This window comes from Sabethes cyaneus, chromosome 1, assembly GCF_943734655.1.
Source record: "Sabethes cyaneus chromosome 1, idSabCyanKW18_F2, whole genome shotgun sequence".
NCBI lineage: Eukaryota > Metazoa > Arthropoda > Insecta > Diptera > Culicidae > Sabethes > Sabethes cyaneus.
Genome location: NC_071353.1, coordinates 43,123,880 through 43,147,022, shown reverse-complemented (window position 1 = coordinate 43,147,022; position 23,143 = coordinate 43,123,880). Strand labels below are relative to the sequence as shown.

At 40.3% G+C, this 23,143-nt stretch overlaps 1 protein-coding gene and 1 pseudogene across 6 annotated transcripts in view; one reads left to right on the top strand and one right to left on the bottom strand.

Moving 5' to 3' along the window:
- Positions 1 to 23,143, top strand: part of LOC128745401 (uncharacterized) — a 91,487-nt gene that overhangs the window by 28,839 nt on the left and 39,505 nt on the right. For all 6 annotated transcript variants that reach the window (XM_053842473.1, XM_053842470.1, XM_053842471.1 and 3 more), the window contains one exon: positions 22,048 to 22,870. In XM_053842473.1, the coding sequence (XP_053698448.1) occupies positions 22,081 to 22,870 (790 nt within the window). In that variant the 5' untranslated portion in view covers positions 22,048 to 22,080. The remainder of the gene's footprint in view (positions 1 to 22,047; positions 22,871 to 23,143) is intronic.
- Positions 16,292 to 18,972, bottom strand: LOC128745618 (ATP-dependent zinc metalloprotease YME1L-like; annotated as a pseudogene).

Here is a 23,143-nt window from a genome sequence, read left to right as displayed (position 1 = left end):
TCTCGGATGACCTTTATCACAATCTCGAGTTTTGCAAGGAGTTTCTGAGGAGGTGTTTTAATATACAAACTTTCCTCACAGTAAAATAGAAAACAACTCCCACCATTGCTTAGCCTGATAAAATAAAGCGGATAGCATTTAAATATTTGCCATCATTACAAACCATTTCGCCAAATACAATTTTGCGAAACACCAATTCTCGGTTGACCATAGCGCGGAATATAGAGTTTCGCAGAATACCATTTCACGAAAAACCTTACGCGGGATGTACCAATTCACGGAAAATCTAGGAAAATAAATAAATCTAGATAGAGGTGATCTCTACGGGTTTTATGAAAGAGTCTAAAATTTCTCGAGTACGATTACTTTTTGAGTTACGCAAAAATTTCTGTTTTATTTGTATGAGAGTCCTTATCCCCCTACCACAGGGGTTGAGGGATCTCAGACCATCATAAAAAGATTCCTGCCTCGAAAACCCCACACATACCAAATTTGGTTCCATTTGCTTGATTAGTTCTCTAGTTATGAGGATATTTGTATTTTATTTGTATAGGAGCCCCTCACTATTGATGGGGGGGGGTCATAATTCTACTCTCAAAGAGACTATACTAGAAAGTAGGTAGGTAATCTATTTGCATTGAAAGAAACACAATATGGGGTCTGATCCAACATTCCATTAGAATGCTTTTTTTATTTTTCAAAGACAGCCTGCATTTATTGTTATCTGCCTATATAGAATGATTATAGAATGTTAATTTCACAAGTGTCAGCTAAAATACTGGCGGTACAGTTTGATTTCTAGTTTAGAATCCTAATTAACAGCACACTCTGTTTCCAATAACATGACACATTGACCAAAAATTAGCTGCCTGTCTGTAGTCGGAGTGCCATCAATATTTCTAAGAATCCGCAAATTAGAACATGACCAACATATCCGTCAAACTGAAGATTGTAAATTATGCTTCCAATAGGATTAATGAGTGAAAGTGTGCGACTTTGCCAGCACTCTACCAGAAAACCTACATTCATTTGTGAAGTTTTTCCCCTATTCTCGGAAAGAACTGAAAAAAGCACCGTCAGCGTGAGTGTACTCTTTTCAAGTCCTATTGAAACCGAGTCCATAAATTCTGTACCAATGAATGCTAGCGAAACTGATTCAAAAACAAGTGCGCTTTTCTTCTTGACACCGTTTTTTGTTTTGTGTTGGTGAAAATGGAAGATGTGATACTTTCACTAAAGGATAATTGAAGAGAACCTAGAGCAAAAAGTGTTTCCTCGTCTATAACCGTCAGCAGCTGTATTTGATTTGAAACACTCTGATGGCACGCAGGAACGGAAAGTATACTATGTATCATTTCGAACGGTTGATAGAAGGTCATTTCTAGTAGGTAGTGTTGTTAGTACTTGCCACGAAAGAAATATGCTCTTCAAATAATGGAAAAGAATATATTTTAGAGCATAATTAGACAAAACAAAGAAAACGAAATGTATCACGATTCAAGTGTAGCAATTATTTTGCATTGCATTATGCTTGCTCTGCAGCCTAGCTTTTGCTAATTTAAAAAGCTGCAAATTGCATACATTGTATTCATAACCGCCCGACGGGTTATGTAGCCGTAAGCTGAGTCTGCTTTGACAAGCAAATGATCGTGAGTTCGAATCTTATAGTAGTAGAATCAGGTCATTCAATGGCAAAATGACTTTAGCATGGGTTTATTCGCAGGCCTCTCATTACCCTGCCTTCATGCTGAATTCTATATTACCACAAAGACGCCGCTTGACAGTGCAAAAGACACTCTTGTAGTTAAGGTGGAATGGTACTGAATCCAAAATGGCCGGATCGATGGCACCCAACTCCTCACATTACAGAGACTATAGATTACAGAGGCGACAAGGCACTCAAAATCCGCTAATTTTGAATCAAAGCGGAGAGTTACCTTTATTTATAATGGTTCAAAATTTAGCGTATTTTGAGTGCCTGGTCGCCGCTGATAATCTATAGTCTCTGTATCTCACATGGACGCCATTCAGTACCGTATCACCTTAAATGTATACACTGGTGAGCCTCGCCAGGGATTGTACTGACGTACAGTGGCGCCAGTCAGAACAAAATTGAGACAAAACTAAAAAAGTTCGTAAATTAGCATGGAAGTTACATAAGGTACCTCGGGGCAATTGGGAATACGGGGTAAGTGGGAACGGAGCTCATAACCCCGTTAATGCCTGGCCGCATTTCAAGGTCAAAGACTAAAAACACGAGTTTGGTCAGTATTTTACATAGACTTTTTTAACATTGTTACACTTAATCAAAACCAAATAATTACCAGACGTACAATTTTGAGATAAAACTTATCAAATACACTATTAATGAGCAGATTTAGACAACCCGAAAAAATGTTTGTTTTAAATTTCCGAATGGCAAAAAGTAAACAAGAGGACGGAAAGCATTGAGTCACTTCGATCTTCCATTTATCACGGTCAAAAGGTGCATTTAGGTGCACCTTTTCATTGAAAACCATCTGGCAGCAATTCATCATTTCCGGTGAACATTGTCGCTTCCGTTTTAACTTACCCCGCATTTCAGCTTGCCCCGGTGTACCTTATTTATTTATTTATTGTTTACACCAACAGACATGTTGTTGTCCTAATGATAATTTAGCCTAACTAGTACGAAAAATATTTAAAAACTTCCCACGAATAGTCCTACGATTTAGATGAAAGTCGAACCCAGCTGACACTTGACTGAAAACTCGTAGTAGCCCGACGATGGTCCCGTTTCTGCATAATTTGTCCTTCGAAACGGTACTTGGAGGAACATTCTGGTACGAAGAGGTCGTGGTTGCCACGGACAATCGGCCCTCGCCATTAGGAGATCAGCTATAAGGATTGCTCGGGACAGATTTCTCCTGGTTGCTAGGGTGTCCAGTCCAATTAGCATCAGGCGCGCTTGGTATCTTGATAGCTGGAGCGGGTTGTTCCAAGGCAGGCGACGGAGGGCGAACCGAATGAATTTGCGTTGTATTTTCTCTAACCGATCAACGCCGTTGAGATAATAGGGATTCCAGACCACTGAGCAATATTCCAGCGTCGAATGGACAAGTGCACTGTACAAATTCTTCAAGCAATATATATCGGTGAAGCTTTTCGCAGTTCTCATTATTAGGCCAAGACTGCTGGATGCTTTAGTAACGATGTAGCTGATGTAGTGTTTGTAGGTCAGCTGTGAGTCAAGAAGGACTCTCAGATCCTTGATGCAGGACTCTCGTTTTCTTTTGCTGTTGCAGAAACATGGTGTCTTTTACTTTTTTGACCTCGTGAGAGGTCTTAAGATCATCAGCAAAGCAAAGCCTGGGTCCTCGCAGCGAAAAGTTTACATCGTTGTAGTATAGCACAAAGATGAGCGGGCCTAGATGACTGCTTTGTGGAATATCGGACGTAGCAATAAACTAGCTAGATAACGATTATCTTATTTTGCCACATGCCGATCAGCCAAGTAGGACTTCGCAATTTCGTGATTTAACTTATCAAAGCAGCAGAAAGGTCGATGTAAATTGCATCCGTTTGAAAACGGTTCGACGTTGTATCTGTAGCATAAGTAGTAAATGAAAGGATATTCGTCGTGGTTGATCGACGTGGCATTAATTCATGTTGAGAATCGTCATTGAATTGCTTACAATTCTACCATGGACCAGTGGTAGGGTCCCAAAACTACTTTTTCGAATAGCTTGGATACCGCATAAAAAGCGGCGATACCTCGATAATTATCGATGTCCTTTTTATCGCCTTTCTTATGAAGCGGAAACATAAACGACGTTTTCTATAACGTCGGAAAAATGCCGGTAGACAGAGACAAATTGCAAAGAGGACGAATCCCAAGTAACAATTTGGGTTTTATTACACTCTTATTATGACATTTAAGACGAAAATTGGTCTTGAAGACCGCCATAAGAGTACAATAAAACTCACATTGTTGCTTGGGATAGGAGCAAGTAAATCTGTGGTGCATTTCTTGAGAAAAATAGCGGGTATCCCGTCCGGTCCAACGGAGGTGGACGGCTTTATTTCGGAGATGTCTTTTTGGATCATAACGGGTGACAGCTAAAATTTTGGAATTTGTGAAAAAAAGACAAAGACACATGAAGAAGATCTGATTTACCGAAATTAAAGATACATTATCCATTGTTGAAAAAAAATTAGTGTACATTTAAAAACGGTCCGTAATCGGCTGTTCGGCGTAGCATTCGTTTGACGTCGAGACAGGAGCGTTGTACGGCCGTCATGTCCACTTTGCGAATGCATCTCTCGATTCTACCAATCAACTGTTTGCAATTCGTGGCTCTCCAGTTATTTTTGTACACCAAGGAACTCAAAGTCCCGAAGAAATCTTCGATTGGACGCACTGAGACGGATTTGTCGGGTCGTGGTTTTTGGGTAAAAATGGAATTGAATGGGTATTCAGGAACGATTGTGTTTTTATGGCGTAATGCGATGATGCTCTATCCGTCCAAAACGGGATCAAAATTTTCTTCAAACATTCGTCTGGTGCATCTTAATTGATAGAGAGCTTGTTGTTCAAGAAACGAGAAAGAGAACAATATCCTCCTGCGTCCATAATTTTGGCTGGTCTTCCACTACCTTGCTTGCGAATAGTTGTTGGGCATCTTAGGATATGGTAAACAGTGAAAGCCGCAACATATTTGCTTTTTAACTGTTGTACCGTATATTTTTTGCCGAGATTTCTGTGGTAGTTCATAGAAGTGCACAACGCGCTTCCGAAATGCTTCTTGTTTCGACGCCATTTTAAGCAAAACTGGGTAAGCATAAACAAAACAAACAATATTGACAAAAAGAGGAGAAAAAGAGCTAACACATACATACTCTCATTTCTCTCTGAGCTCGTTTGTTGTTGAGTATAGGGGTCTCGAAAAAATTCCAAAATTTTAATTGTCACCCGTTAGCATCGCATCGCTCACATTAATAACATTCTGCAAAAGCCCGAAAAGCGGAACATTATTTGCAGTCAACGAGATTTGGTCAGCTGACAGTGTCTCACATGAAAATCACTGGAGAACTTCTCGGAGAAAAGCTGACAATTTTCATCTGCATTCGTTCCCGTTTTGTCTCTGTACTTCATTGCTGAAGGTAGACCGAATTCTTTCCTTTGCTCGTTGAAGTATCTCCAAAACGAGTGCGGCGCTGTTTTCAGTTTACTCTGTGTCTCTGTATTACGCAAGTAATTCGCATGACAGCGTTGGCTCGAACGCTTGTATGCATTATTTATCTGCCATTGTGATCATCACGCAGCAATAGACCACCATATTTCAAGAGCCTTCTTAGAGCTGCTCTTTTCGATGTCTTCAAGCGTCGCAACTCTGCAGTCTGCCAAGGTGTATGTTTGACAGAGGAGGTGTCTGAAATTAAATTAAATTAAAAAGAAAACTTTCCAGTTAAATTCTACTATGTATATTTCTTCTTGACAGATACGTATTTCGCCTACGACTTTCAGGCTTCTTCCTGTTGGGTGTCTGTTTTCGAACCGATGGAGGTGTGCGTTTAGGAACATGTCGATCAATAGCGTAATTGAGTATAATTGACAACAAAAAAGGGAGCGCAGGTTACAGAAAACACTCAGGCGATATCACAATAGATTGGCCGCTGTGATGAGGTCAACCAAAGAAAAACGAATTTATTGCTGCCAAAGTCTAATTGAAGGAAACCGTGTTTTGCCACGTATTCAATGCACTGCATTTTGTCGGAAAGATTTTGGTAACCGAGATTTTTCCACCGTTCTGCAGACGACTGAAGAAGTATACCCGTAAAACACGGCAGACAAAAGTTTCCGCATGCCACGCAAAACGCTGGCAGGAGGAGCATATTTGCTGCTTGGTGAATAATTTTGTTTTCCAGTCTATCTATAGCATGGATCAGTTTCAGTAGTATGGGGAAGTTACCTGAACGAGGCACAAACTTTTGGTGATTACCCTCATTTTGCACACCCAGCCATCCTGGAGGCGCCATTTGGTAATTGGTTGCTGAATTGTTTTGCACAATTAGTATTCCGCGTTAAGCGATTCCGACTTGTGGTTTTCAATTGTTCTAATTTTGTTAGCTTCTGTTGTTGCAAAATCCTTCAAACTAGAGTTTCTGTTCCAATGCTCCAATAAATAGTAAAATTACCATGAATAGAACATTTCGGTCAAGGATGTGAAAGTGAGAGAATCCACTTATAGCTACATACTCGACACTTGCTCCAATGCACCAAACCAGATTTCGCTGCCGAATGACGCCCCAATTCTAAGTTATCTTTATTAGCATAATAATTTCTTATTCTGTATGCCAGACAACTTCTAGCGCACTGTACAATTCATTAAACCGAATTTAACATCCAGTCGGGCGCGTTGAACGAATAAAACCTGCCGGCCTCCGAGTGAAAGTTTCTGCCATCCATTTGAAAATGTTTTTTTTTCTCGCTTTTTCTCTACTAACTTCGAAAACCCTTGTTAACATCAATCACCACTCCCGCCTTAGATGCCATCTGGACAGCAAAGGCTCCCCTCTCTGACGTCCGGTAATGAAGTAGTTCCGCACGGCCGTCAGTTATTTTCCGTCTTGCGCGCGATTTTTTATCCACAATTGTGCTTTCGATGACGTCATGGATATCACGTCCCGTCCGGTAATTTATGAGTTAATTAAATAGAACGCAGATCTCCGCTGGAGATAACTTCTCTGTCTTCCGATCTGGAATCCGATGCGGTTCGTTTGACCGTTTCGGCTATTATGACTTGCACGGTCCATCCCGCCCGACAGCTATTCGTGATTGGGACCCAAACATACTTTGAACTTTCGTTTTCGGAGGACCGCATAATTCAGCCTTGTAGGAAGCAGTCAAATGTACAAAATGAAACAGTATCGAAAAGTAAGTTAATGTTTCTGAAGGTATATAAATCATTCTAATTTAAATCCGAGTTCCAATTTATGCAAAAGCATGAGCAAGCTTTTTAAAGGACCATGTTAGAAAACCGAGCATCTATTTTTAGTTATGAAAAAAGTTCGTTTGACATTGCCTTCCTCAAACGAACAAAAAATCATGACAAAACATTGAGTTCTAAAATATTGCTACCATATTTTATTGGTACACCAATTGCTTTGATCAAGTACGTGTAAAATTTCATCATTATTCACACTGCAGATTTTTACTGCCATTTCCTTTTAGTCCAAAATCCATTAATCGCGCGCAAGTACAAACGAATGTTTTATTGTACCGCTTTTATGCCAACAGCAATAAACGAATCACTTCCCAGTTGTTGCCTCGATGACGAACCATACCTCACGTTTTAGTCACAATCTTAAAGACACATTTTCCTGCTACCTTCCGAATCATGTTAGATTAAAGAAAAATCTTGCCTACGATCAACGGAAATAAGTTGTTCCGAGAATACTACCAACCAAAATGCTGTTCAAAGTTAACTAAAGAGCCCAAACATGCTCCTGCTCCACATTCTGACTGAACCTTGCTCGCCCACTCCGACCGTGTCAGAACGTCTGCTGCTCGTTCGCTGAGGATGAGGCACGTCAGGCGATAGAAGGGGATCCACTCAACTGGCTGCTGCTATAGAAGTATCACACAGGATGCGATGAACACATTTTTGAGTCTGTAGCTTTCGGCACTGGCTTCGACACTCTCGGTGATTGGCATCAAAAAGTTTGTGTCATTTGAATGTAAATCGCAACCGGGCGTCTCCATCAACCGTCAGCTTGTGTTTATGTTGCTCGGATTTTGGCGCGGAATGAACCAACTTTTAAGAAGTTGTTTACTCTAGACAGATTTGCCAACGTATTTGCCTTTGGTAACGATAGTTTGCTGAAGACATTTGGTGGTGTATCCGGTTTGGAAACTTACCAGTTGTTTTTGTTTCACAATAAAGCTAGTTATATATGCTGTTTTGAAATCGAGCTTTCCCATATGTTAGAGCAATGTCCTACCATAGGCTCCAGCTAAGTTTAATTTTATTCGGTGAACATAAAACGGCTGCTAAACACAAATTTCTGGTACCACATTTGGGCAATGAATGGCCTGTCCAGTACCCAATTTATATCCCAGCAATTTTGCTGCACGTTCGAATTTCCCTTTGGCAAAATACGATGCAATGGTCACTGTCGCTTCGGAAAATTTTCACTCACCAACATTAGCAGAAGCTGTGCAGCAGGCTGCAAATTTGTTCACCGGTTATTTGTTTGCTGATGCTTGTTTTTTTTTGTGTATCATTTTATCCAGGACCAGGATGACGATGGTGGCAGGAAACGATGAAGCATGTAGCGAAATGTGCGATGTACGCAATTCTAGTAACTACATGTGCAAAAATATTTGCTCGTCACATAACGATTGACGTTCTACGAATTTCTAATACATCCTGCAGGGTACTCACCTATCTAGTGGTTTGTTGTTCATTGATGTTCACCATCCATGCCAGCCGCGGTTGTGCTACCATTCAGAAGTGGCCTCATCGCTACAGTAAGACAATTTGCACACATGGGTGAAAATAGTAATAACGTTTTCAAAGCAAATTTCACAAATTCAGCCTGATTGATGTTCGCTTCGATCAACCCTTCGAATGCAATATAATTTCTAAACATTTAATTTTTGCAGCGATTTCGAATTTAAATTTTCCATTATTGTGTAGTGCGCTATACAGGGGCACTTATATCGGTAGCATATTATAAGGATGTCTTTTACCGTAATGAATAATGCGTCTCCATGAATTGAAAAGCAAACGACAACACATTACGGTTGCTTTTCAATTTGTGGTCCTACCGTATGCACAAGAAACTATTCTGAGAAAACTGTATAAAATCATAGTTTCGGTTGGACGCCAAAAATTTTCAAAAATCGTCGCTGCAATTTTAGTTGAATTAAATAATGATGGGCTAAATTCTCCCGGTTTTTTTTTGAAGTGAATAGCAAATTATTCCATTTTTTTGACATTTCTTCATACGCATAAGCCGCTCTCCGCATTCGGTTTGTAGGTACTCCACCAAAAACTATCCGCAATAATTTCGCTCGAGCACGGCAAGTGCGGGGACAAAGGGTAAAGTACAGAATAATCAGAGGGCGTCAATTTTAATCAGTTGAACATAAATGAGCTTAAAATGTAATATTTTGTGAAAATATGATTTCAGAATCTTTTGAAAAGAACATGAATCACTTATCCATAGATATATTCGACATAGAAGTTTTCTACAAGAAATATGATGAATTAAAAATAGTTTCGAAAAACTTGCATCTTTTCAGCTGCTGAAGCAAATCGCCCCACAGTGGCGCCACTCAGAATAAAACTAAGACAAAACTAATAAAATTGGTAAAGTAGTATGGAACTTACAACTTAAAGTTTAACTTAAAGTTTACAAATATTTAAAAAAATCAATAATTTTCTAAGAAAAGTTTTATAACTACTTGAACTATTATTTTTATTTTGTGTTTTTTTTTGTACTGGGTTAATTAGGCGAAGTAGAATGACCTTGTAACACTCAGCAATCCATAACGTTGAGTCACATTTAAAAATAAATTTTGAATTTAAAAAAAGGCGCTTTCTCCAGCCAATAACCATGTTTAGTCACTAAAATTTGAATATCAAAGTGTCACTCTGCTCTGCTGACCTGGTACTAACCTTTAGCTGCTAAATGCTCAAAGATTTTCTTTAAAAGTATCTATAATAGTATTGCTAGAAGTAATTACAAAGCGGAATTGCCTAAAAACCAGGGATGGAAAAAAAATCGCTTCTAGCGATCAAGATTATGGGAGCGATCAGATTCAGATTCATTGACATCACTACTTGTAAGCGACAAACACTTTGTCGCGATCCGTACAGATTATGACAAATCTCATATCAGATCATGTTCATCGTATGATTGCGTTGAGAAATATAACAGATACAGACGATTGGTTGTGTGTATTGTATGAATTGCAATACAAACAACATGCGTGACCTTTTTTCTCGCAGCTAGGTAAAATGTAACACTTTGATCGACTGCTGAGATTGTTTAGAGAACAAAATCTTGTGATCAACGCTAAGGATTTACTGTTTTCATGATCTGCACGGATCGTGATCTGTGCGTGTGGCGATAAAGCACAGATTTTATCAAAATCTCTGATCTTCCATCCCAGCTAAAAAACATGGTTCTAAAAAATTCAATAATTTTAGTCTTTGCGCAAATCTGCGCAAAATGCGGATATGGTTTTTGGAAAGTAGACTAAATTCTACATAAAATATGAAAAAATGACGGTTACCTTCCGTTCCCAAAAAAAGATGCTCAACTTTGAAAATGCGAAGTCACATGTTTGTTATTATTTTGAGATTTGAAGCAAATATAGTTTAGAGTGTACTTGATTTTCGTCAATCTGCAAAATAAGGTGCTAATCTATAACCATTTCAATACCAAATCACGTTTTCTTTGTATGCAAATACCTAACAGGATACGATTAAAAACAGTTTTTCGAGACTTGCGTTGAATGAAAAATATGGGAAGTTGTCACACAAACTTCAGATTCAAAAAATTCTCCAAAAAGCTGTATCATTCCCAGTACTCTGAAATTTTGGAATATAGTTATTTAGTCTGTCTACTTTCATAGAAAAATAATATTTCATGGAAAACTTCAACTCCATTTTGAGTGTTCTGTCCCAGTATTTTCCACTGTGCGCCAGCTTGCTACTGCTGAAAAGAATCTCCACCTAGCTACTTTGAGCAATGATTATAGCATTTCTAACAGACGAGCACTCAAATTTATCATACCGTAATAGGAGCCATGCATAAAGTACGTCACGCTTATAGGGTGGAGGGGGGTTGACATAATCGTGACGATTTGTGACGTACGGGGGAGGGGGGATATGAAATTATGTGACGTCACATGAAAAACAAAGCAAATGGAAAATTTATTCGGGGAGTTATAATTTAACCTTCATTTTAAGGGGGCATAGTACTTTTCCAATTTAAAAAAAATCGGAAAAATAGCTATTTGTACCGCGCATGTCTGGAGCGATTACACAGCGAATAAAAACTTCAACGTCGTTTTTCTCGAAACCAGGTTTTGAAAGTCGGTGCCATAAATATCTCAAGAATGGCTCAAGCAATTCTTATGATTCTTTTTTTGTTTCAAAGCCAACAAAATTATCTAGTGTTTGACCCATCCTTTTTTCGATATTACAATTTTTGTATTTTTTAGAAATGTTTAAAGTACATTTTTTCGACTAAAAACCTTAGTTTTATGTTTGAATGTTCGCCATTTTGTTATGCGTTCGAATTTAAAAAAAAGGATGGGCCAAACAGGAGATAATTTAATATACATGGTCGGAAGATTTGACCACTGCGACATATACATATACATGGTACCGCAATTGATGTTTTTTTTTCGAATGATCATGTTCAAGGAGCCGTAGGGGAGAGGGGTAGAGGTTCACATATGCAAACAAAATTGTAAATATTAGTATAAAGTGCGATAACGATAACGATAACTTATAACCTCGAAAATTTTCTTTTTTTAATTGCTTTTATTAATTTTAATTACTACTACGATTTCGATATTAGCAAATTTGTTGAATACAACAATTAGACTGAATTAAATTATCTGTGCAAGTCCAAGTTAAAGATATAATATATTAAAGATTCCATAAATCGTATGTTCACCGGTTCAAAACACCTTGCTAAGGGCAGGTTTTCCTTCACGGCTCTACAAATTATGCTTAGATATTTTTCCAAGCCATTTTCTCCTCCAGTGGTTGCTAACACGTATAACCTTAAATCAAACACAGTGGGAATTTTTTCGAAAAAAAATCCTTTATCTCTTTATTCCAATAGTTTGGTGCTTGTTCACGGTTCATTCAATGGAAACGTGGTAGATTTGATTCATTGTTCGTAGATCAGGTTGTTCAGGTGTCTAATAGTCCTTACGGACATCTTCGTTTGGAAAGGAGATGCTTCTAATGCTGACCACCAGGTCTCGGGACGCTACACAGTTGATGCACCACTGGCCGTTATTAGTCGTGTCGGTATGTAGGCTTCTTCTTCTTCTTTTTCTTCCAATTTTGCCTAACGTCTTATGACAAGGCCCGCGCAGTATAATTTCTCCACCTATTTCGGTCCATGGCAGCTGTTCTTCAGTTCCGCGGACACCCAGTGTTCGCTAGATATCGCTCCACCTGGTCTTGCCACCTCACTCGCTGTGCCCGTCTTCGTCTTGTTCCTACCGGATTCGATGTGAAACCCATTTTTGCAGGATAGTTGGACGGCATTCTAGCAACATGTCCTGCCCAACGTAACCGTCCAGCTTTAACCACTTTCTGAATACTGGGTTCGCCAAAGAGACGCGCGAGCTCGCGTTTCATTCTTCGCCTCCATACACCATTCCCTTGCACGCCGCCAAAGATGGTTCTTAGCACCTGCCGTCCGAAAACTCCGAATTCTCGTAGGTCCTCTTCTAGCAGTGTTCATGTTTCGTGCCCTTTTTTTTTCCATGTTGGGTATTTTTATCACTGCGACCATTTGTTTGATCTATTGTGATATATCCCCCGTTTTATTATAGCTATGTTGTCAAGATGACGTACCACTATCAGAAGTGATCGTCATTGTTTGACTAATAGCATTTGTCCAGCCCGGTGATGCACTTCGGATGAAGTGCACTACTGCGCTGGGAGTTGTTCTCCAAATATCAGAGGGTTCTAACAGCCCTCTTTCAAAGAACCTTAATCTTTTATTGAGAATTGCCGGACATCGGCATAACAGGTGTTCCGAGTCTTCTTTTTCTATGCCACAGAAGCGACATATATCATCTTGAAGTTTTCCCATTAGCTTCAGATGATATCGGCTCGGACAATGTCCTGTTATAAGACCAGTATAAATGCTAAGATCTTTCTTCGAAAGCTCCAGGATTTTGCGAGTCATTGAAACGTTTGGAGAGATAAACCGTTTCGACTGCCTAGCAATGAAAGTGTTATTCCAATTTGATTCCACTTTCGCACATTCCCATGCTTTTAGCTCCATTTTTAAAGCAGAGGCAGATAAACCACAGAAGGGCTCAGGTCCTACAAATTGATTAGATGATCCGAGTCTTGCAAGCGCATCAGCTCTTTCATTTCCATCGATTCCACAGTGACCTGGGACCCAATACAGGTTGACTTGATTACGACAAGACAATTTTTGGAGTAATTGAATACATTCCCAGACAAGTTTTGATGTGCATGTCGCCGACTTTAGAGCGTTTAGAGCTGCTTGGCTGTCTGACATGATGCATATATTTGAATGTCTATAGTTCCTGCGCAAGCACACAGTCGTACATTCTATAATTGCTTGTATTTCAGCTTGGAATACAGTTGGCCATCTGCCCATAGAAATTGACATGTCTATTCCTGGGCCAGTCACTCCTGCTCCAACTTGATTGTCCATTTTTGAACCGTCTGTATAGAAAACTGTCGAGCCTGGACGAAGATCGGGACCACCATCTTCCCAATAATCACGTCTAGGCTCAAATACCCGAAATATTCGATTAAAGTTGTATTTTTTCTCCATCCAATCTTCATTATTATTTACAATAGGATTAATACTAATAGTTTTTAGAATACTGAGATGACCTGTTAGATCACCTTCAAAGAGGTTCATTGATCTTTTGATTTTTAGAGCACTCTTTTCAGCTTCTAATTGTATAAACTGATACAATGGAAGTATATAGAGTAAAGCATCCAATGCCTTCGATGGTGTACTTCTCATTGCACCTGTTATTGAAAGAGTGGCTAGCCTTTGAAGTCTTTCCAGCTTTTTTTGGGTAGCTTTCTCTTTCGTTTTTGGCCACCAGACCAACGAGGCATAGGTAATCCTGGGTCTGACAATTGCCGAATAGATCCAATAAATCATCTTCGGTTTCAGTCCCCATTGCTTACCAAAAGTTCTTTTACATATCCATAGAGCATTTGTAGCTTTGTTTACTGCTTGCTCTAGATGTGTGTTCCAATTGAGTTTTCTGTCAAGAAATACTCCAAGATATTTGACAGTGTCTGAAAGTTTTAAAAGTGTTCCTTTCAATCTGATGTTGTTTAATGTAAATTGTTTTCTTCTCGTAAATGGTATGATAGTAGTTTTATTGGCATTTATGCTGAGACCCTGCCTATCACACCATGATGAAATCAAATTTAAAGCCATTTGCATTCGGTCAGCGATAATAGAATCAAATTTTCCTCGAACAATTATGACTATATCATCTGCGAAGCCAATTATTTCAAAGCCTAGCGCTGTCAACTTTTGAAGAAGATCATCAACTATTAAAGACCACAATAAAGGTGATATTACGCCTCCTTGTGGGCACCCTTTTACTGCTCTAACGCTTACAGATGAGCTTCCAAGGTTTGCTGATATCTCCCTTTTTTTTCGTGCCCTTAGAGGACAACCGGTCTAATTAGCGTTTTGTACAGTGTGCACTTTGTACGGGGCCTCAGATTGCTCGACCGCAAATGTTTGTGGAGTCCGTAGTAGACCCAACTTCCGCTGATAATACGTCTTTTAATCTCACGGCTGTTGTTGTCCTCTGTTGCCAGTGAGCCAAGGTATAGGAACTCGTCGACTACCTCAAACTCATCCCCGTCGATTACCACGGGACTGCCCAAGCGGGCCCTGTTGCGCTCAGTCCCACCCGCCAGCATATACTTCGGTTTAGATGTATTTATCTTCAACCCAGTCTTCTCTGCTTCACGTTTTAGTCTGGTGTACTTATCTTCCACCGCCTCAAATGTTCTGCCGACTGCATCCACAGCCGTCAGCAAATTGACTGGATTTATTCAAAATCGTGCCCCTCATTTTGATCGCCGCTCGTCTTATAACACCTTCAAGCGGAATGTTGAATAGGCAGGCAGGAAAGACCATCTCCTTGTCGAAGTCCCCTGCAAGATTCGAATGGGTCCGACAATCCACCCGAGATTCTCACACAGCACTGGATCCCCTCCATCGTAGCTATGATAAGTCTAGTAAGCTTACCCGGAAAGCCGTTTTCGTTCAAAATTTTCCATAGCCCTTGTTGGTTTACACTATCATATGCGGCTTTGAAATCGATGAGCAGGGGGACTCGGAATTTGCGGCACTTCTGAAGGATCTGCCGTAGGATCAAGATTAGGTCCCTTGTAGACGGACCCTTCATGATGCCGGCCTGATAACTTTCCACAAATCTATTGACTATTGACGATAGTCGATGGAAGATGACTTGAGACAGCACTTTGTAGGTGGTATTCAGAATAGTGATCGCTCGATAGTTCTCACAATCGAGCTTATTGCCTTTCTTATAGATAAGGCAGATAACCCCGTCTTTCCACTCCCCCGGTAGTCATTCCGTATCCCAAATCTTGACAATTAGTTGATGCAGACAGCTGATCTGGGCCCATTTTAATAAGTGCCGCTTCAATGCCATCCTTTCCCGCTGCCTTGTTATTCTTCAGCAGCTGGATGGCTTTTTTAATTTCCGTTTTCGATGGGCGTGGCACATCTTCGTTGCAGATGTTCATCGTACACGGAAATAAAATTGCACGTTGCTATAAAGTGTTTTGCACATGAATCCGCCCTACTAGCCAAACCATATAGAATTCATGTGCAAAACACTTCGTTTTTGTTCATCGTGCACTACTTCATTTTCAATAGCAAAACACTTTCGATCAACGTGCTTTCACGTAGACATGAAAGGTTTACATCATGAATCTTGAATTAATTTTTATTGAATGTTAGGAGTTTTGCAATTGAATTTGAAATAAGAATCATACGATATTCTAACATGCTTTCACATAAACGTGAAGTGTAGAGATCATGAATCTTGAATGAATTTTTGTTAAATGTTAGATGTTTTGCATTTGAGTTTCAAATAAGAATCATACGATATTCAATCGGATTCATATAATGTAATTGGCCTACATTAAAAATATCAATTCGGCAACAACTTTTCAAAAAGGCCAATCTGCAAAATGTTAACAAACCGAGTGAGGATTTCTTTCCCCATGCTAGTAGAAAATAACCCTCACTCGGTTTGTTTACATTTTGCAGATTGGCCCTTTTGAAAAGTTGGTTACTTTTCACAAGCACATTATAGACACCATGGTTGCTTTATTATCGAAACAAGAAACAAATCTATAACTGTGCTGCTGCAGCAACAGATTTGATTTTATAAATAATTATAGATGTACCTCACGGTTTACTAGTCTAAATAAGCAAGTATGCTACTTATAACTAACAATTTGTCGTGGACGCCACGTACAGATACAAACTTCAACGTTCAGACTTCATTACATTTTTTTTTTGCCTTGATGTCCTCGGCGTCGAGTAATTCGTACTTAAGCAGCGTTTCTGCCAGTGCCTTGGTTTTTTTAGCATGCTGCTTCAAAATGGATTTGCTCGTTTAAAAATGTCGTTAAGAATTTTCTTTATCTCAACATCCACGTCTTCTATCGTCGATGGCGAGAGCATATCCGACGGTGCACCGAATCCCTTCGACGATTCGATCGTACGCAAACCTACCTTGTCGGACATGCTCCATTCGCGTACCATGTGCGAAGCAATGGATGTCGCCTGTTTCAGATCACTGCTTGTTCCTGTAAGTAATATCATAAACCAGAATAAATGGTTAAAAATGTGGTATTTTAGTAATAATGCAAAAATACGTGCCGGAAGTAATTTTGTCTGCTCCGAAAATCAATTCCTCAGCTGCTCTGCTACCCACCATGTGTTGTTATTTGGTGACATAATAACGTTCTTTTTTCGGGATGTACGCAATATGCCCCAACAATGGTCCGCGTGGCATGATTGTCACCTGGAGGATGCGATTCTTGGAATTAAATTTTTCGAAAATTTACTACCTCTTGTAAAACGCGTCTTTATTAGATGATTGATACCTTTGTATAGTAGGCAACTATAGCATGTCCGCCTTCATGATGTGCCGTAATTTTGTTTGCTTCTTCGTCTAGTAAATGAGATTTACGTTCTGGACCCATAAGTACCTTGTCTTTGGCATTTTCCAAATGCTTCATAAAAACAACTTCCACGCCATCGATGGCAGCTCTGAAAAATTAACCACTCTCGTCTATACTTCAAAAAATCAATAAATACAAGCTAGTACTTACCGTAGTGCAGCTTGATAAACCATATTTTCAATATCGGCCCCGGTGAAGCCCGTCGTTCCTCTCGCCAGTTGGACTATACGTTAATTTCCTTGCTCAAAATTTTATTTACATAGTAGGTGAGAATTTCCTTTCGACCAATATAGTCCGGGGTAGGCACAACCACTTCAACATCAAACCGGCCTGGTCTTAGCAAAGCCTGATCCAGATCATCCCGCTGATTGGTTACCCCCAGCACGATAACTCCTTCGTTTTGTTGAAATCCATCCATTTCCGACAGCAATTGATTGATGGTCTGATTTGCGTTCGGATGCAAGACTGGGTTAATTCGCTTTGCCCCGCTAGAATCGATTTTATCAATGAAAATTGTGCAAGGTGCACGTTCCTTCGCTGCTTCTGTATTTTAAATTAAACGAGAGATCTAATATTTTCGAATCATTCACATGCAACAAAGCACTGAATGAATCTCGCACTCGTCTGGCCTCCTGACCGACCAGTACCTCATCGAATTCGGGCCTGGCAGCGTGGAAAAATGGAACGCCTGCTTCACCGGTCACTGTCTAGTTAGAATTGTTTTGCCGGTACCGGGTGGTCCCACAAGCAGTACGCCCTTTGGTAGCTTTCCGCCGAGGTTGCAAAATTTGTCGGGATTCTTAAGAAACTCAACTACCTCCTACAGCTCCTGTTTTGCTTCGTCGCAACCCTTCACATCCTCGAAGGTAACCGAGATGTATTCGGGATACACCTGGTTACCGATTTCTATTCTACCGAAAAGGGTAAATGCGTTTGCCAAAAATTAACATCACCGGTTGAGCCTTGAACCAACAAAAAAAAGCGTAGCAGACATCAGACCTGAAGACGAACTCGTTGGTCGAGACAAACAAGCTGATGAAAATTCCGATGAACACGATGATGACAAGCAGCTGCTGGTGAACTTTGAGATATCGCATCGCTTTTCCCGACCGATTGACGTGATCCGGATGTATGGCAGTTAGATAACCCTCAGCGAAAGCGACCTTCAAGCATTGTCATTGTTCCTCCGCTATCGACGGATCGTTACCCTCGTTTAAAAGCTTATTGAATGGTTCAGTATACTGCTGAGGGAGTTTGAGCATAAAATGGAACGAGATCATATTTATGGAAGATTTGCGGTGCAACCGGAGTAGCTAAAATGAAATCCTGCTGCGCCAAGGGAGTTTCCTTTCCATGCTTGGTAGATGAATGATTTTCATGCTGCTTTCTGAAAGCGATATTCGTGGTAAAGTTTATTTATTATTAACATACTTCACTCGGTTTCTGATACTTACGATGCTGGTCAATACTTATCGAACAAAAAATCTGTTCTGCATGCAACAATTTTGTTTAATCACCAAAGCGAATAGCGAACACACATAATTTCGTTTGTTCGCTATCGCCATTTTACTATCGTGATCGTCAATATAGACGTCACTTAACATTATAAAACAAAACAAATGCATCGAAAGTGTTTCACACTTTAAAATCACTGTACAAAACCAGTGGGGTGAATCCAAATGAATTTCACTTCAAAGTCATGTTAAAAAAATATGTAACTAAAATGTTTTTCGCTGATTCATGATTATGTGCAAGATCACTTGAAGCGAAAGTGAATTATTTTAGAATCTAATGAGAAACGTTCTTGGAATCATGGTGCAGTGCTATTTCAAAATCCATATCCCGAAACACTTTAATAGAGCGTGCATTTTGGTTTCAGTGTAGTGCTGCTTCCACCTTTCGATCACCGCATGGTCGTCTGTCAAGATACCTACATCTTTATCTCCACACATTTCGGCCCGCGGCACAAAGCCTTCATGAGATTCATTGAGTCTCTGATAAAACTTCCATGTGTCGTGAAAGCGGTACAGCTGCCCGAATTCTTCCACTTGGTTGCGATACTTCTCCTGAAAGAGTCGGGTTTGCTGTCTCTGCTTCTGTTTGTATCGCTCCACATTCTGACGGGTGGTTCTACGCAACATTTGTACCCGCACGGCGTCCTTCTCAGCCAATATCTGCTGGCATTACTCGTCAAACCATTCGTTACGTCGATTCGGTGCCACACGGCATAGGACGTTCTCCGCTACGGTGTTAATGGCTGTTTTCACGGCATTCCAACAGTCCTCAAGAGGGGTTTTATCCAGTTCACCCTCTTTCGGCAGCGCAGCTTCGAGAGATAACGCGTAGTTTTCGGCGACATTCGGTTGCTTCAGTCGCGGTAGGCGGGCACCGATATCGTATGTTGTTCACAACAGATAGTTTTTCACGTATCCTTACCATCACTAAGTAGTGATCCGAATCAATATTAGCACCCGGATAGGTTCTGACGTCGATAATGTCTGAAAAGTGCCGACCATCTATCACAACGTGGTCGATTTGTGATTCCGTCTGGTTAGGTGATCTCCAGGTGTACCGCTAGTGTAGAGGTTATGCTGAAAGAAGGTACTACGTATGGCCATGTTCTTGGAGGCGGCGAAGTCGACAAGTCTAATGCCGTTTCCGTTTGTTTGCGGGTGCGCGCTGAACCGTCCAGTAACCAGTTTGATTTCCTTCTCCTGACCAACCTGAACATTACAGCCCCGATGATGACTTTGACATCATGCCTTGGGCAGCGGTCGTATTCGCACTCCAACTGCGCGTAAAATTCGTCTTTGTCATCATTGGTACTTTCGAGGTGAGGGCTGTGCACGTTAATTATGCTAATATTAAAGAAACGGCCCTTGATTCTTAATCTGTCAACACACTACCTTGAACCACCGGGGTTGGTTACCCGATCTCCACCGAGGTTGCTCGTATTCCGGTTGGTACCACGAGGAAGGGTAGGAGTTACTGAGTAAGAGGCTTTAGACCACCGTGGGATTAATTTCATGCCCAGTGCGCAAGGCACCGATGGTACGCATTACCCAGCCGTTTACCAGCCTGTATGTGGGGATATGTAGGTTACGGGATCTATAAATCACTTCCCTGCCGACCTGAGCGTTTATACCGCCGATGACGATCTTAATGTCCCGTAGCGAACAGCTATCGTACATTTAAATTTATTTTGTAAATATTTTCCATGCAACTTTTCACATATTTTTACAGGATTTTAATGTAGTTTGTACTAATATTAATGCACGTTTGTTTATGTGAAAATCAGAGCACCATTATTATGTCGTATCAGTGAGCCATCAAAGATTGCTTAACTACCTCTACTACTGTGGGCATGTATCCCAATTAGGTGATGCATTCCGTATGAAAGTTATCACCTGATCATTTTGACCATTTATCATATCGCTGGGCTGAGTAAGCCCCATATCAAGATATGCTACAGTGAGTAGCTACAATTGAATGCGACTGACATATGCTGTTCGGGTTGGTAAAACTGAGCCTTGCCGCCGGAGTTTTCTCGACACCTTTTCACCTTTGCGACAGATCTCCTGCAGTGCCCCGATGTCGAGCTTTCGGTGTTCTAGGTGCTCGAGCAGCACCCAGTCACCCACTACGGGTCAGATGCTGTCGTAAGCCGCTCAGTAGTTCGACTAAACGATGATTTTCCTTGCAATGGAATCACTTCCAGAGCTGCCTGTTAGCTGTTTGTTCATATTCCGCATAAAACTACAAAGAGATAAGGATAAGAGTTACGTGTCTGCTGTAACTTAAATGGATGGAAACCGGTGGTACTCGGAATATACAATTATTGTAACTTTAACTATCTTGAGCGGAGCACGTGTTCTTTTCGTAAATAAGCCAAATACTACTGAGAAGATATGATCAAAGAGAATCAAAATTTATCATTAAAGAAAAACTTAAGGGTTGTTTCAAATTTTAATGAATTTACCATTTTATAAAAACATTTTCCTTGGTGGGTTCGAAATTGCCATTAACTGCTTCGGTCTTTAGATTCTACTCTAAATAGATTTCTTTTTTTTTTTTTTGAGATTTTTACGTTCACTCAGCTATCTGCTGCCCAAAGGACAATATTTGAATTTGTCGATAAAAAACAAAACTATTTCACCTAAAAATAAAAAATAAGAAAACTTATCCAATTTAATTCTACTATGTGTATTTTATTCACGACGGATACGTATTTCGCCTACGACTTGCAGGCTTCCTCAGTGTCTGTTTTCGAACTACACTGAGGAAGCCTGCAAGTCGTAGGCGAAATACGTATCTGTCGTGAATAAAATACACATAGTAGAATTAAATTGGATAAGTTTTCTTATTTTTTATTTTTAGGTTTCGTATTCTACTAAGGCGCTCCAAAAACTTCAGTCAAAACTATTTCAGACACCAGATGTGTGTAAAACACCGTATTTATCAACCAACATTGAAAGGAGTATGAAAATTTCCAGTGAAATCGCTCTAATTTAATTAGCGAATACAAATACAAGTGTAACACCGATGATTAATTTGACCCCTATTCCACTTCTGTTACAGGTTAGATTATTACTTGATTAAAGTTACATTGTTATTTTAAGTTAAACTTGAGTTTCAACTTTCAAATGCACGCCAACTAACTCGTCACATTCATTTGAATGTAGTGGACCTTCCTTTGCAATTCTTGCTAAAATTTCCCAACTTCCACAAAGCGGATTATACCTTCGAACGAGTAGGTTGAACTGAATAATTGGGCTGTTTGAAAAATATAAGCAGATTAATTTGTGGGCGTTTTTTCCGTGAAGATCGAAAGCCGATTCGAACCTTTATAGATTGAACTATGCGATAGAAAATTCGTGCTACCTCGATATTAATCTGGCATGATTCAACGTGAATGATGGTGCATCCACTTTCTTTAACAGCGCAGATTTAGGAGCCTACAGACCGGAACCCCCGGAAAGGTTGTTCTCACTCCCTCTCTGTTTCACTCTCTGTCAATGAATTATTTCTGTATTTGAATCACCTTTTTTCTCCCACCCAACAGCATTTAGAAACCCGTCGATGATTTCAAAAAGCCATGGACTACCGCCGGTTTGAAAGCATTTTAGCCGCAAGCCCGTCACCACGTCCTTCGTCGTCTTCCTATAAGGTCCATCCTGCGGATTCACCGCAGATTTGCGGCGTTGGTGACACCAGCCAGCAGCAGCCATTTCGTCGCAGTCACTCGATGCGGTCGTCCTTCACCTCACTGCGAAGCCTGAAAACACGCCTAAAACATCCCACTGTGGCTGCTAAATATAACCAACTATCACCTCCCAGAAGGGACTTTCATCACCACCATAACCAAATACCATCAGCGCATCAGTCGCACACACTGACCACTGCGGCAGCGGTGGCTGCTAAAGCGAATCTGAAAAGCAAGCTACAAAAGCTAAAAGAAACTTATGCTGAATTCAAACTGTTGCAATCATCCTCGTCACAATCTAGTCATGAAACCAAAAAGCAAACCTATCTCGTAGCGACGAAGAATTCCACTTTCAAAATTCCGGACCAAATGCCACCAAAGGCGGCTGCCCTTTTGCTGGACGGATCCACTCGACACAAAGTTAAACGAACACAATCTCTGCGGGTGAACAGCGAGCCTCGATATGCCGCCATAATCGGAGGCCGACTTGAGCAAACGCTCACTACGGAAGAAGCTGCGCCACCCCACAACAGGCTAACGGTGCGTAAGGCTAGCTTGGGGTGTGGACCATCGCAATATACCCGAGAGGCAGCGAAGGATGAACCCCAAGGCGAAACTCTAACAGTTACGAAAACAGCAACCATTCGGAAAAGTTCAGTTTGGGCCAACAGCAGTAGCAGTAGTAAGGCACCACTTTCAATGTCTAATCGATATCGTCCCCTTAGTGCAGCTAGTAAAATTGGAAAACGAAAAACAAATTGTTTGCCTAATTAGAGTCATAGTACGAATTATTGCAATAATTGCTAAAATACTAATACATACCTAGTAATTGCAATAAGGAGACGATATTATTTCGTATTATCTTTTTCTTGGATCAGAAAAGCTACTTTTTAAAGCAAATGAACTTTATTTATGACGTGAAAACTTTCGTATTCAAAATCTTCAGAGCAGCAGC